General features: G+C 38.8%; 1 protein-coding gene across 5 annotated transcripts in view; it reads right to left on the bottom strand.

The window, feature by feature from the left end:
• Nucleotides 1–4,049: 4,049 nt before the first annotated feature.
• Nucleotides 4,050–14,146, bottom strand: part of MLLT3 (MLLT3 super elongation complex subunit) — a 141,116-nt gene continuing 131,019 nt past the window's right edge. For all 5 annotated transcript variants that reach the window (XM_066988034.1, XM_066988036.1, XM_066988033.1 and 2 more), the window contains one exon: nt 4,050–7,647. In XM_066988034.1, the coding sequence (XP_066844135.1) occupies nt 7,516–7,647 (132 nt within the window). In that variant the 3' untranslated portion in view covers nt 4,050–7,515. The remainder of the gene's footprint in view (nt 7,648–14,146) is intronic.

Raw genomic sequence — 14,146 nt, 5'->3', positions numbered from 1 at the left:
TGTCCCCCTGTACTCGGCTCTGGTGAGGCCGCACCTCGAGTACTGTGTTCAGTTTTGGGCCCCTCGCTACAGGAAGGACATCGAGGTGCTCGAGCGAGTCCAGAGAAGGGCAACGAAGCTGGTGAGGGGTCTGGAGAACAAGTCTTACGAGGAGCGGCTGGGGAAGCTGGGCTTGTTCAGCCTGGAGAAGAGGAGGCTCAGGGGCGACCTTATCGCTCTCTACAGGTACCTTAAAGGAGGCTGTAGCGAGGTGGGGGTTGGTCTGTTCTCCTACGTGCCTGGTGACAGGACGAGGGGGAATGGGCTAAAGTTGCGGCAGAGGAGGTTTGGGTTGGATATTAGGAAGAACTTCTTTACTGAAAGGGTTGTTAGACATTGGAATGGGCTGCCCAGGGAAGTGGTTGAGTCACCATCCCTGGAGGTCTTAAAAGACATTTAGATGTAGCCCTCAGTGATACGGTTTAGTGGAGGACTTGTTAGTGTTAGGTCAGAGGTTGGACTTGGTGATCTTGGAGGTCTCTTCCAACCTAGATGATTCTGTGATTCTGTAATATGGTTAGTGCAAAATCCGTAGCCACACAAGTATATTTATACTGTAAAGCAGAATATTTAAATTGTTAAAAAGGCTCCTTTAAGATGATTTCTGTTTACTGTTAGTACAGGAAGGTTTGAAAAAAAAATCCAGAAGGTAAAACCCTGCTCTGAAAGTAACAGCGACATAAGATTTTTGAGATTGTGCCTGCACGTTCATAGCCACATTTAGCTTACCAGGACACTCAGTGCAATACCAAGAGCTTCCTAAAGGGTCTGTACAAGGCCAATGGGACTTGCATGGAGAAACTATACAGTTGGACCAGATGACCTCCAAAGGTCCTTTCCAAACAAAACAATTCTGTGAAACTGTAATCTTACTACCTTACTTCAACTCTTTCAGGGAAGAGAAAAAAGAAAAAAAAAGAAAAAAGAAAGAAAGACAGCAGTAGATGCAGTGTGGATTTAGGCCATCAAAGGCTGGACAGATGTCCAATACACAGCGTTGTCAAGACATTGCATGAGAAAACTCGCTCTCTCCAAAGTTAAAAAAGAAAAATAAATTCTGTAACTGCAGAGGCAGAGGGTAAAGGATAAAAAAATTATCAGAGGAACCAGCATCATGACTAACCCAGAAAAAATTCAACTTAATAATTCAAAGCAATGCACTGTAGAATTCTGTCCTGTAGCTGCAAAATGGTAGCAAGTGCCTACTCTAGCTACCCACTCCTGTTACCTGCAATAATGCAAAGAGAAAGTGCTGTTCAGCACTGAAAAATCCAAGAAAATATTAATAAAAAATCATTTTAATACAGATGGCATGCACGTAACCAAGGGAGCTTAGGCAACTGACAAAGGCTAATTCCGTACCTTAAACAAAAATATGCCTTATCTCATGCTAAGATAGCCTAATTCACACATACTATAATAACTACAGAAATATTGCTAGGTCCCTGTTCTCACAAGCCACATCCTAATATTAGATGTGTACATATTCACAGGAACTTCATCTTATTTCACTTTCTTATTAACCACTGTGCTAACAAAAAGTGTCACTCTAATAAAAGCAGTATTAACTTCTTTCCACGCTTAAGGCAGTTTGCAAAGGAAAATATTTCATAAGCTTTTATCTGCTTATTAAAGAAGCAACTACCACCTTCCACTTCTATCTTCTCATCCCGTGCCCCCCAAAAAGTAACCATAGCAGAATTACCCCACCCCTAGCCTAATTCTATCCCAAACAAACCTGAAACTCTTGAGTGGGACTAATAGCATTGTAAAAAAGAATGAAAATATTTAGTTGAATAAGCAAAATAAAAGCTTAACTGCTAAAGAAAAATGGAGAAAACTGCTTTATCTCAGATAGCCTGGGTGGCGCTGGCTGAGCCTATCTTGAATGTCTTCTCTGCACTGCTCAAAAACTAAGCCCTCCTGCTGCGTTTTGCACTGTTTTCCAGACCACCCACTCAGACGTGGATACACAAACCACATGTGCTAGGAATGCCTGCCCTGCACTGAAAGCAGTATCAGCGTTACGACCTTATTACTTGCGTGGCCGGGCTTTTAATGCAACTCATTTGTTTTATCTTTTCAATATCTTTTATTTCGTAGAGTTTTATACGTAGTCTCTCTGATGGCCTTGAGATGCTTATGGATTTGAAAAGGGAATGTTATGGGGGGAGAGGGGGGGGAGGGACACGACATGGACAAAACATTATCAGAGTGAAAATGTTTTTAGAGGATTTTTCTTCCCTAATTCTGAGATGACCTTTATTTCTAGGTCTTACTAAAAACAGGTAACTGACAGCATCACAAACCATTTCCTGAACACAACGCAAACCTCTAATTATGCCTCCCTGTCAGCAATGATAAAATGTAATCATTTTTGCCTTTCAGTGCAGAGAAGGGCAAAAACTGGTAGGACTAGTTTTATAGCATCAGCTCTCTGAAGGAATGTAGCAAAATGCATGACCCATTTAATGCAACATTCTGGACAGGGGCACTTCTTCCACTCAGAATCACACTGAATGATGATGAAAATACGTCATCTCCTCTATTCACAGGCCTACATTTGATTTTGCTCAAATCTTCAGAGTGGGAAAATTAAAAGTAAATGAAGAATGAAAAATGCAAGATTATCACTGCAGCAAAATCACTCCGGCTGAGGTAAAACAAAATGTAAGATGTAATATTCACACAAACGTGAAGCAGACACTAGCATTTCAAACCATAAAACAACTTAGATTTTTGTACTATGCAGCGATACATCTCTCATCAAGACAGCAACAACACGGTTATTACAGCTGTGAACTGAAGAAGCTGACATTCTGCAAGCTGTGTCATCATGGTATCTTACAGCAGAAAGAACCGCTGACCCAGCAAACTGTATTTTCTTTGTTAACGTAAGAATCACTTTCAGCTACCAAAGGATCTCTCTCTCTCTCTTTTTTTTTTTTTTTTCTCCCTCTTCCCTCCTGAAAGGGTATTGTTCTCACTCTGGTAATATTTCTCCTTCCTGTCTAGTCACAGTGGCATTTCTTGCTGCTCAAGCAAATGCAAAGCCCTTATATGATTGTGCTTTGATGTTAATTTATCTGCTCACTCACACAGAGCTGGCCTTGTAAATGTCATTGTTTTAGCTGTGTTAATGCACTGATTAACCCCCAAGCTACACAAAAGCACTGCAGAAATATGAGTTGCAGTCCCCATCATCTGTCTGTAAGCCTTTTATGCCCAACAATAAATCTTCTCAGTACAGTACACAGAAGAGCTTCCTGGTGTAAGCCATATACTGCTGTATACTGCTTAACAATTAAACAAACTACTGAGACTGAAAAGAAGACATGCACTTGTTGAACTTTGGAACGTATTTTATACTGGTTATTTTTGTGGTTCCTGCTAGCTGCTGCTACGGCTGAAGGTTTGACAGAATTTTCACTAATAAACCTCAATCTCAATCTTAAAATCGCATTGTACTACAAGGACCAAAATATATACTTAGGTTATAGACAGTGGCATTTTTGCCTTTCCAATTAAAAAATAAATAAAAACAGAAAACATGTTCTCAAGGCCACATCACTACAGAGCACACAGAACAGCCCTGAGTAAATAAGAACCTATAGCAGCTCAAAATACACTCCCAGTTTAGCACCAAATCGTGGAAACCAATGGACCAACGAGCAAACACAGAAATACAAACTCCTCTTATACGCTGAAGCAAGAGTTTGCCAAAATATTGAATGCTAACTATTACATTGCAATTGGTAAAAGATAGGCGATGATGTGTATGAACAAGGACACCATGAAGTAAACCAAACATCCTACTCCAGTCACTGTTCCAATGGTAAGATAATGCATACGACAACTGGACAGGGTAGTTTTCTTTTCTCTTCAGACCACTCTACAACTTCCCCATTCATTTTGGAAACTAATGGGGCTTGACATCAGTAATCTCTCTCAAGAGAACCCAAAACACTAATATACCTTCTAAGAAATTAAAATTATACTTAACTTCCAAGGACCTGAAACACATAATGAACATACTTTATTTCACCGTGAGAAAGGGAAGGAGATAAAATGGGTCAGGCAAAACCTGAGAACTCCCAATTTTCCTTCTCCTAGACTAAAAGAAACATCAATAGAAATACACTGGGACCCCCCAAATGCACTGTTAATATAATATTTCCAAAATGAAAAGAACAGAATTAATCTAACAAACCAAACCAGTGAAAAGTGTAAGTTCACCAAGAGAAATGATTGATGATTTGTTACAATCCAAACCCTGTGGAAGAAAAAGCACAGGTTTTGTTTAACCTTGGAAGACTCTCAGAGTACACCCTTTCTTGCTCTCTTTACTGTGGACTAAGATATCTTTCAAATTTAGATTCTGAGTATCTTGTAAAGCCTCTCAGTGCATCCAGACTTCTAGAAAGATCCTAAAACTTGCCTCCACAATGTATATCCAGTTCCTAAGGTGAAGAGTTAGTGGCAAGAAAGAAAACTGTCTTTAATGCTGGATACAAATGCTATTCTAGTAGCAGTGACTCACTTGCACAGAAAAAAAAAAAATATCTTTTATGTATTGCAACTCACTACTAACCTCTGTCTGGTCACTTTAGCCCAAATTCTCACACAGAAGTTTGTTTAAATAGCTTGGCGCTACATACAACTCCAAAACATTTATTGCTGAAACATTTTAACCAGTCCCAAAACATCAATGATTTTATATGTTGAAAAACTTGGTAGGGTATCTTATTACAATTTCTTTGAGAGAAATATGACTGTTTGAAATCAATTTAACAATGATTTATTTTGTTTCGGTATACAAAATTAGATGAAAATAGCTAATGTATTTTTTAAATTGAAATCAACATTTGGTAACTCTTATTCTATTGGAATTTTGTGGAAAACTCAACATGCACACAGGCACACATACACACAACTCTTCAGTCTATTTTCTTCCTTCTCCCAACCTTAATGAATTACAAAATTAGAGTTTAAGGATGCTCCATGATTCGCAATAAAGTCATTAGTAATTTGACACTGCAACTGCTGTCATCTCTTTTATGCTTGTTTTCCTACTTTCTGCTTTCTTCCACCCCTGTTCTCAATGAACAATAAAGATTATCCATTATTTTAACAGTAAAATCATACATTTTGCCATTTCTAATAAGACAGTGCAATATTCATACTAGCAGTATCATGGGATCCTTCCCCCTCCTGAGACTGAAGGAGTTGTTACCATAAAACTTAGAAAAGTCAAAACTGACAAAATTCCACATGTATGTTGTGTAACTAAAACATAGGAAGTTGAACACGCACTAGTAGACCAAAGGCTTTTAAGGTTGCTTTTAGATTTCCAAACATTTTCATATAAAATATCAATAAAAATTGAAGTTAATCCCCCTCACATGCACCCCTTCCTCCTCCCCACCATCACCTGTCTTATGCCAAAAGTAACTTTAAGACGATCCCCATCCCCCTCCAACAATTGCACATTAAGACATGGACTTAACAACATAATGCTTCAAGTATGCTTCATGCCAATCGTCAATAAGAGTCATAACATTACTGAAAAAGTACACTTGTTCTTTGGAAGCCTGAGAAGGTCTTCCTGCAGAGTGTGGTCAAACAACATTTTAAATATGAAAATAGTCCCCCAACCCAATCCCCAACTCACCCTCTCAAAAACAGAGAAGTGTAAAATTTTCTTTGGACTTAAAGAAACAGTATGAAGATCTACCATCTGAATAAGAAATAACCCCAATAGGAATTTAGTATTACAGTGCTGCACAAACTGTGTGCATGAAACAATATATGATACAGACACTACTGTTCAACTCTAGATATACAGACTACATGTGGCATAAAAGCATATACATGACATATACTGGCCTGTCCAGAAACAAGATATATTTTTAAGACTGGTAAACCTGAATAAAATTTTGCATCCAGAAGTATGATTTTCTGTTTGTTCATTTGGGTTTTAATTCTTTTCTCTTTTCACTGGGGACTTTTTTTTACCTTGGAAGGTAAATAGAAAGGTGATGGCTTCATCAAGAAACTATCAGCAATATGACAGCACCAATCTTCAACGTGAAACCAAGAACAGGTCCTCTCATTGGATCATGCATGAACAAGGATTCCAATTTTAAGGAATAAAAGATAGTATGAAAGAATTTTGATAGTCAGGAAATCCTTCTGGAAGCACAAGCAGGTTATTGAACAGATACTAAAATATGGAAAGTGTAGCAGATGTGTGTGTATATATATGTGTGAATATGTGCATGTATACACACACATATATATCATATATGTATTTATTCCAACATGTAACTGTATAACAACCAATTTTTTTCTCTTCAAATAAAAAGTTTTAATTTAGCAGTTGTAAAACAAACAAACAAAAAAAGCCAACAAAACAAAAAACAAAACAGTCTAAACAGACCATATACTACATGAACAAACAAAAATGTTATGCCAATAGTTTTATGGTATAAGTCACACACTGGCAGCAAAGGAGTGCAGAAACTCATAGTAATAAATAGCTCCAAATTAAGAATTTTCTACAACATTTCCTTAGAAGACAGGACCAGTATTTCTTCTTTTATGATGATCCTGCAGTACACCTTCACTCATATATATTTAACTTTATAACATTAAAACAGACACAAGAATGCAGACTGCAAAAGATGCTGGATTCAGGACAGTATACATAACATCTTTTTGTTAGAAGTCCTACTGGTTTATTCGCTAAGGCTAGATAGCAAGTCATGTTCCTATTTGGTGCATTTTCTACCATGGTCAGGATCAATAAATGGATAGAGCCTAGGACCTGCAGTCCAGCCTGCTGTGGTCTGGCCCACTGTGACAGCGGAAACAAAATATAGGACCACTGTTTGGTCCCCCACTTTGTATCTTGATTCTTGGAAGTGAAGGAGTGGAAAACAAGACTGTAGTGTTTTCAGTGACTACAGAAAGTCAGCAAGAAGTGACAATTGAACATGAATAAGGTTACTAGGCTTTTGATGGGACTGAATCAAAAGAGCATACATGGGATTCCACTACTTGCAACATCTGGTAGTGTCATTCAGTGACTCAATGACTGGAATACATGTATGCAATAATAAATAGATCAGTAATGTAATAAGGCAGTGTGTTGAACATGCATTCATCTTGTGGACTGGAACACCACAGAGAGATACATGATACCATACACATTCATTAAGACCAAGGTTTTTTGTTTGTTTGTTTTTGTGTTTGTTTTTCAAGGCTATCCAGGCAAACTCTTCCGGAGCATTTTCTTGTTGAGAAGAGCAGTCCTCTGAGTCTTGTCACTTTTCCTCTCCTTCATCAAGAGATGATGACTGGCTTTAAGGAAAAATAAAGCTGAAGAGGGTTGCTTTGTTTTTCCCCCATTTCGGTTGCATCATTCTGAATGTTTCATTTAGAGAACAGTCTTTGATACAGCCAGATGCTCAATTCTCATGAAGTTCCAGATGTTTCCAGATAACTCTGTAGTTTACGGACTGTGGTTTTGTCCAGTGAGCAAAGATCAAAGTCAAAGGTTGTATTTGTGATATGAAAGTGTCCAGTTTCTTCTATAAGATTTACTATCTGAAAGGAAAGAAAAGATGCAGTTGAACATTTTAGTTTTATCAGACATCCACTGTATCTATTAACATGCCTCTAAGTATCACAGTAAAGGCATAGAACAAACCCACTTCACCAACACTTGCAAATCGAACCTCGATCCTTATCACCGTCTTTCTGACACAGAACTATGGTCCAGACTACAGTACCTTGTCTTTTTTTTCAGACCATCATCAACTGTAACACCAGCCTACCCATCTGCTGTTCCAGAAAACATTACCATTGAGAATATATTTTTCAAATGTTAGAAGAAAATCTGCATATTTTCTAAGTCTGTCTTTTAATACAAAATCCAAAAAATCCCTCAACCCCAACCAAACACAGCAACAATGAACCACCCTAACAACAAACAAACCAGATAAGTCTCTCTGGACTATCTACTGTGTGCATAGCTGCCAAACAAGGCAGCAAAATAACTGACATAAGCCTTTCTGCAAGCAAGAGAAAGAAATCCTTACAAAATCTAGTCTAAAACAACAAAAAATTTACGCAAGAGCTCTCAAACCTATCATTAGTTCATGTACTAGCATTTTGTTCTTGAATAACAGACTTAAAAATCATTAAAAAACAAACAAAGACAAATCACACGTGAAAGACTCATATTAATGAAGTAAGACCATTTCCTTTAGTGACTACTCAATCTACAATCACAGCTTTCATTCAAACAAGAAGCAGAAGAGCTGTAAGGAGTCCTTGTGAAGAACAGGGACTGGAGCACCTCTCCTACACGGAATGGCTGAGAGAGCTGGGATTGTTCAGCCTGGAGGAGAACGGGGTCAGCGGGGATCTTACCGATGTATATAAATACCTCAGTGGAGGGTGTGAAGAATATGGAGCCAGGCTCTTTTCAGTGGTGCCATGTGACAGGACAAGAGACAATAGGCACAAACTGGAACACAGGAGGTTCCCTCTGAACTTCAGAAAACACTTTTTTTCTTTGTGAAGATGACTGAATACTGGCACAAGTTGCACACAGAGGTTTTGGCTTCTCTGTCCTTTATGACATTTAAGTCATCTGGACATGGTCCTGCGCAACTGGCTCTAGGCGGCCCTGCTATAGCAGTGACAAGATGACCTCCAACAGTTCCTTCCAACCTCAACCAGTCTGTGATTCTGTGATATCAACAGTACACATCCAAGTAGTGCCTTTCTACTGTTTTGACATTCTGTACTCTCTGAATTGTAGTCTGTATTTTTAAAGAGTACTTACGTTCAACACTGAGTTTCTGTAGTAAGTAACTCCACATACATGTAAGTGCTAGGATGTGCATCTACCTAAAATACCTATAAAGTATCTTGGAAAGCCAAAGCATAACTTGTCACAGGGCTAGCACAGTGCCAACACACTATGGCTATGGATCTCCTATGTGTTTCTTCATTCCAAAAGACAGATATTCAAAGTGAGCACATGGAAAGGCAACCCACCCCATCCTAAAGTGGGCCTCTTGGTAATGGCATGGACTGACAGAACACTGCTCTTCTGCTCTGTCTTTCCAGCCATCTTTTTTAAGGCCCTCTGGATAGGCTCAATGTCATATTTGCACCCCTCAGTTTGAAACCCACACAGCTCTAGGCCTTCCAGACACACATCCACTGAAACACTGCTCTTTAATACTGAGCTTTATTGCTCTATTTCCTTTCCCACAGCTGAAAGAGATACCTATTTACATATGGTTGACAGAACATACCTTAAAATGACAAATCTGCTAGAAATACACCAACTTGTAAAAGAACAATGAATTTACACTAAATGTTTTAAGATTTCCCTCTCCCCATTTCATTATATAAGCAGATGTTTTTTTCTGTTTAGACCACAGAAGAAAAGATTACGTCGGTGATAATGAAATAACTTCATGTACATTGCCAGGCATGGAATGACACAGCCCAGGGTGGATTAAATGGAATGGAAATGAGAAATATTACGAGGTGAATGCCTGTTACAGTAAAAATCCCCCTTTCCCATCACATCCTGTTTTCGACTTTCCACAGGTTGGAAAAAAATAAAAGCAAAATCTATGTTTAATTTGCTTTGCAGCTGTCCAAAATTCTGAAAGTACTTAGGAACGATCCTCCTCTTATTGACACTTCATTTAAATCTGTGCCTCTTGGCTTTAATTTTTTTCCGTATGGGAATTTTTACTCTAAAATTGTGTACTTCATTTGTCCACTTATTGATTTGTTGATTTTTGTAACGCTTTTTCATCTCCTACTGTCCTGCAACCAATACAAGAGAAAAATTCAAATGGAATACAACTGATTGTTATTAGAAGGAAATTTCAATGTGCTATTTATCATTCTCATTTTCATTCTCATTTCTATTGAGCCTCATCAAAGAGAGAAGATAAGGAGTCAATCCAACTCCTAACGCTAGAAACCTAATCACAGACAGTCCTCGAATATCCACCGTGTGATAAATAACTAGCTGTACAAGAAGTTCACAGAAGCTGTGGCCAGGAAGAATGAACTGAACAATTCTGTCTAATGCTTCTTTGTGTTAGTTACAGTGGAAGAATGCCGCCTCTCAAGAATACAACCCTCACAGCAATATACCTGATTTGAAGAACAAAGATTACACAAATGTGTTACCACATGTATTTTTAAGCAGCACTGTACATTAAAAACAGCAACTGATAAGCACTTTTATTTTTCAGGTTCTGATTTGGGCTTTTAAGCCCTAGACCAAAGAAAACAAATATTTTTAACATGCACCTCATCCTGCCCTCAAGAAATATAGCCACTGTGTCAGGGCACCAGACTGAAACCATAGTAAACCAGATTGAAATGAACTTCCAAAGTTTTAATGGATGTACAAAAATATATCAAGATAAACCCAGACGGCTCAATGAAAAACATCTGCCTGTATGCCTGTCAATGAGGAATTCATGACTTACAGTATTAGCATTCACATCCTCATGCTATTCAGAAATACTTGAAAAAGAAAAAAAGGTTGAGATTAGCTGCCAGGAAGTCTGACAGTTAAAATGTTAAAAACACAGCATTAAAATGTTTTATACAGAGAGCTCAGGCTGCAAAGTACAAAAATATCTCATTTGTTCCTGCTATAGTAAACTTTGCTTTTCTGCTGTAATGTACATCTCTGTTTACATAATGTCTCTCCAGCTCAGTTTCATCATTATCCATCATAGTACAACTATTTATCTGCCTTTAAACAAGCAAATGAGTGTGTATGTTTAAGGAAGCTGAAGTGCAACTAATGACATAGTCATTTTTCAGTTTATGGAGGGTTTTAGGCCATTTGATAGTTTCCAGACCTGTAAGCTGCCCCTTGCAGAAAATTTTCAGAAGATAGTTGCCATCTGAATTTAAGTACCTTGTAGACATGAGCAATGTAATTTTCAGCAGTGCTGCACACTCTCAATTTCTTCCTTACGCCTGTGCTGTCTAGTACGCTGGCTTTAAGGAGGTTTTTCAGCAGATGAAAATATACCTTCTGATACTTCAAAATAAAAGGCAAAGTCTACCAGAAATCTTGTTGTCTTTCACGGGGTCACGATAACACCATCTACACCAAAACCACAGATTTAGGAACCCAGCTTCAGACAGCCAAATTTGAACATAGGGGACATGCAGCATTAACATCTCATTTCAGACTTAAATATCCCTACTATATCACTGCAAATCACAGAGGGAAAAGAAGATGCCTTATCGCTGTAAACCATTTCTTTACAGTGAAAGAGGTCAGGGAGATTGCTTTTTAAAATGTAACTTCAGACCAACTGCTGTCTAGCCAATGGTCCAGCATTGGTCTAAATGGTCCAACATTTAGATCAAGATGCTCAGGATTGTCTCACAGGACTCATTTCTTGGTCAAATGTTCTTTTCCACCTGCCTTCTCCCTCTTGAATAATTCTTATATATCTTTAGGTATAATTATACTTCAGGATAACTTAGCTACAGATCCAGGCGCTTGCAAGCTCAGTACCACACCTTTCCTATCTTCTCCTTCTTTGGGTGGATTTATTTGAGCTTCCTTTAACGAAGCATCTCAAGGAGAAACGCCTCTCCTGGGCAAAAGCCACATTCTCAAACAGATGCATTATTGTCATTTCCAACTCAGCTGCATTCCTAACTGCTGTCATTGCCTATAGACTTGGTAACAACTGAGACTGCAAAAACCATCCTTTCCTTTTCACATCCCTCAGCAGCTCAGGTACTAGTTCAAGCTCTTTGACATCACCATTCCTTACAACCCTGATCTATACCTTCATTCTTCTCATGCAACATGCTTCTGTAAAAACTCCTTAAAAATGTGCAGTTAAGACTTTGACATGTACAAGAGATTATTACTTGCTCCAACATAAACTGAAGAGATGACAAACATTGCTCAGGAACACAGACCTCTGCTGCCACTCCATTTCAACATCACAATCACCTTTAAAACCTCTTGCAGCTATTTAGAGCTCTCTGTTGCACATTTCTGCACTCTTTCCATTGGCTCATGAAAGCCATCACCCTTCTCAAGTTTTATCCCTTGCTTTCCTGTCCTTTTCACTAGTCTCTATGGATTCGTACCTTTTGGTCTACAAGTCATTCCTAAACATGTTATCAATTATGTACTCTTTCCATATATTCGCTGGAAATATTTTACATTAACTACATAGCTTTAAAGCAATAAGGACATTTAAAATGGCATGACACATTATTTGTAATGCAGAGAAGCACCAGTTGTTCAGTATTGTGAATGTATTTCTGTGAACTGACAAAATCATACGAACTAGAGAATTGCACAATATTAAGGGATTAAAGGCTTTAAAACCAAACTGCTTTTATTACAGTGTTATTTGTTTTGTAACAGCAAAAACCATTAGCTAGTGTAAGCGCGACTGTAAAGGCTAACAGACAAATGGTAAGTAACATGGCTCTTCCATTGAATTCTAGTAGCGCTCTGCAGCCAATATAAGACATCTGCCGACTGTGTCAGTAGAGTACTGCACCACTGTCCTGGAGTGCATAATCTGGCCATTAAGCCAGAAACTTTCACAGAGGTACATCGACAGCTTACATGCACTCCAAACTGAGGGAAATAATTTGCAAGAACAGCTCCCCAAAACACGACAACACCAACTCTATATGAACCTGAAGATGGTTTTCAAAATTGCTCTTGTAGCCACCTATGTTCTATGCATAGACACCTCTGTGCTCTGCTGTGTCAAATGAAACAAATCACAAATTATGCCTTGGAAAACTGGTGAAATATTTGCTTAGGAAGCAAATGTAGCCAGCAGGACTGGGGAGGTGATCATTCCCCTGTACTCTGCTCTGGCCAGGCTGCACATTGAGTACTGTGTTCAGTTTTGGGCCCCTCACTACAAGAAGGACATCGAGGCCCTAGAACGTGTCCAGAGAAGGGCTACGAAGCTGGTGAAGGGCCTGGAACACAAGTCCTGTGAGGAGCGGCTGAGGGAACTGGGGTTGTTTAGTCTGGAGAAGAGGAGGCTCAGGGGAGACCTTGTTGCTCTCTGCAACTACCTGAAAGGAAGCTGTGGGGAGCTGGGGGCCGGCCTCTTCTCACAGGTAACTAGTGATAGGACTGGAGGGAATGGCCTCAAGTTGTGCCAGGGGAGGCTCAGGTTGGAAATGAGGAGACATTTCTTCTCAGAAAGAGCAGTCAGGCATTGGAACAGGTTGCCCAGGGAGGTGGTGGAGTCACTGTCCCTGGGGGTGTTCAAGGAAAGGTTGGACCTGGTGCTTAGGGACGTGGTTTAGTGGGTGACATTGGGGGTAAGGGGATGATTGGACCAGATGATCCTGGAGGCCTTGTCCAACCTTAACGATTCTATGAATTTACAGTGTGGTGGCTTTTCAGTTTCACTTTTTATGTAAAAACTATAAGAATTAATGACTAATGTAAAGTGGACAGGGTGCTGTAATTCCTACATTTTACTTTCATGCAGTTATTTCCCAATATAGATAAAAACGTGCCATTCTGCAAGTGTGCTTTGGTGAAAAAAAGTACTAATTTGTACTAATGAAAAAGTGAACTTGTGAAACTACAGTACATTTAATAAGGATAACAAATATGTATCATTGTATTTCATAGCATGAAATCTAACACAGCCATCAGGATCCCTCTTTAACTAAGAATATTCATAACCATGATCTTCCTTTTCACTGCCCTGTGAGTTGTTTTCTGATCTTTACACACAATATTAACCCTGGACTAATAAACACTCACAGATTAATGCTGAGGCTTACAAAAAAAATTTAAACACACTTATCCAAGTGCTGAGAAATTTGATAAGTGATTGCAATCATTTAGAAGTGGTACATATTTCCGTCTTTATAACAGGTTGACAAGTGGCACTTAATGGTGCAAAACATAATATAACAAAACAGACGTAATTGTAGAACAGATGGTTAATACTGCTTATTGCTTCATCTTCACAGTTTGTAATCTAATAGTATCTGACAATGCCACCCAAAACACAGAATGACAGCTCTT

This window comes from Anser cygnoides, chromosome Z, assembly GCF_040182565.1.
Source record: "Anser cygnoides isolate HZ-2024a breed goose chromosome Z, Taihu_goose_T2T_genome, whole genome shotgun sequence".
Taxonomy (NCBI): domain Eukaryota; kingdom Metazoa; phylum Chordata; class Aves; order Anseriformes; family Anatidae; genus Anser; species Anser cygnoides.
The sequence above is the reverse complement of the archived record's forward strand: the minus strand, read 5'-3'. Positions and strand labels throughout refer to the sequence as shown.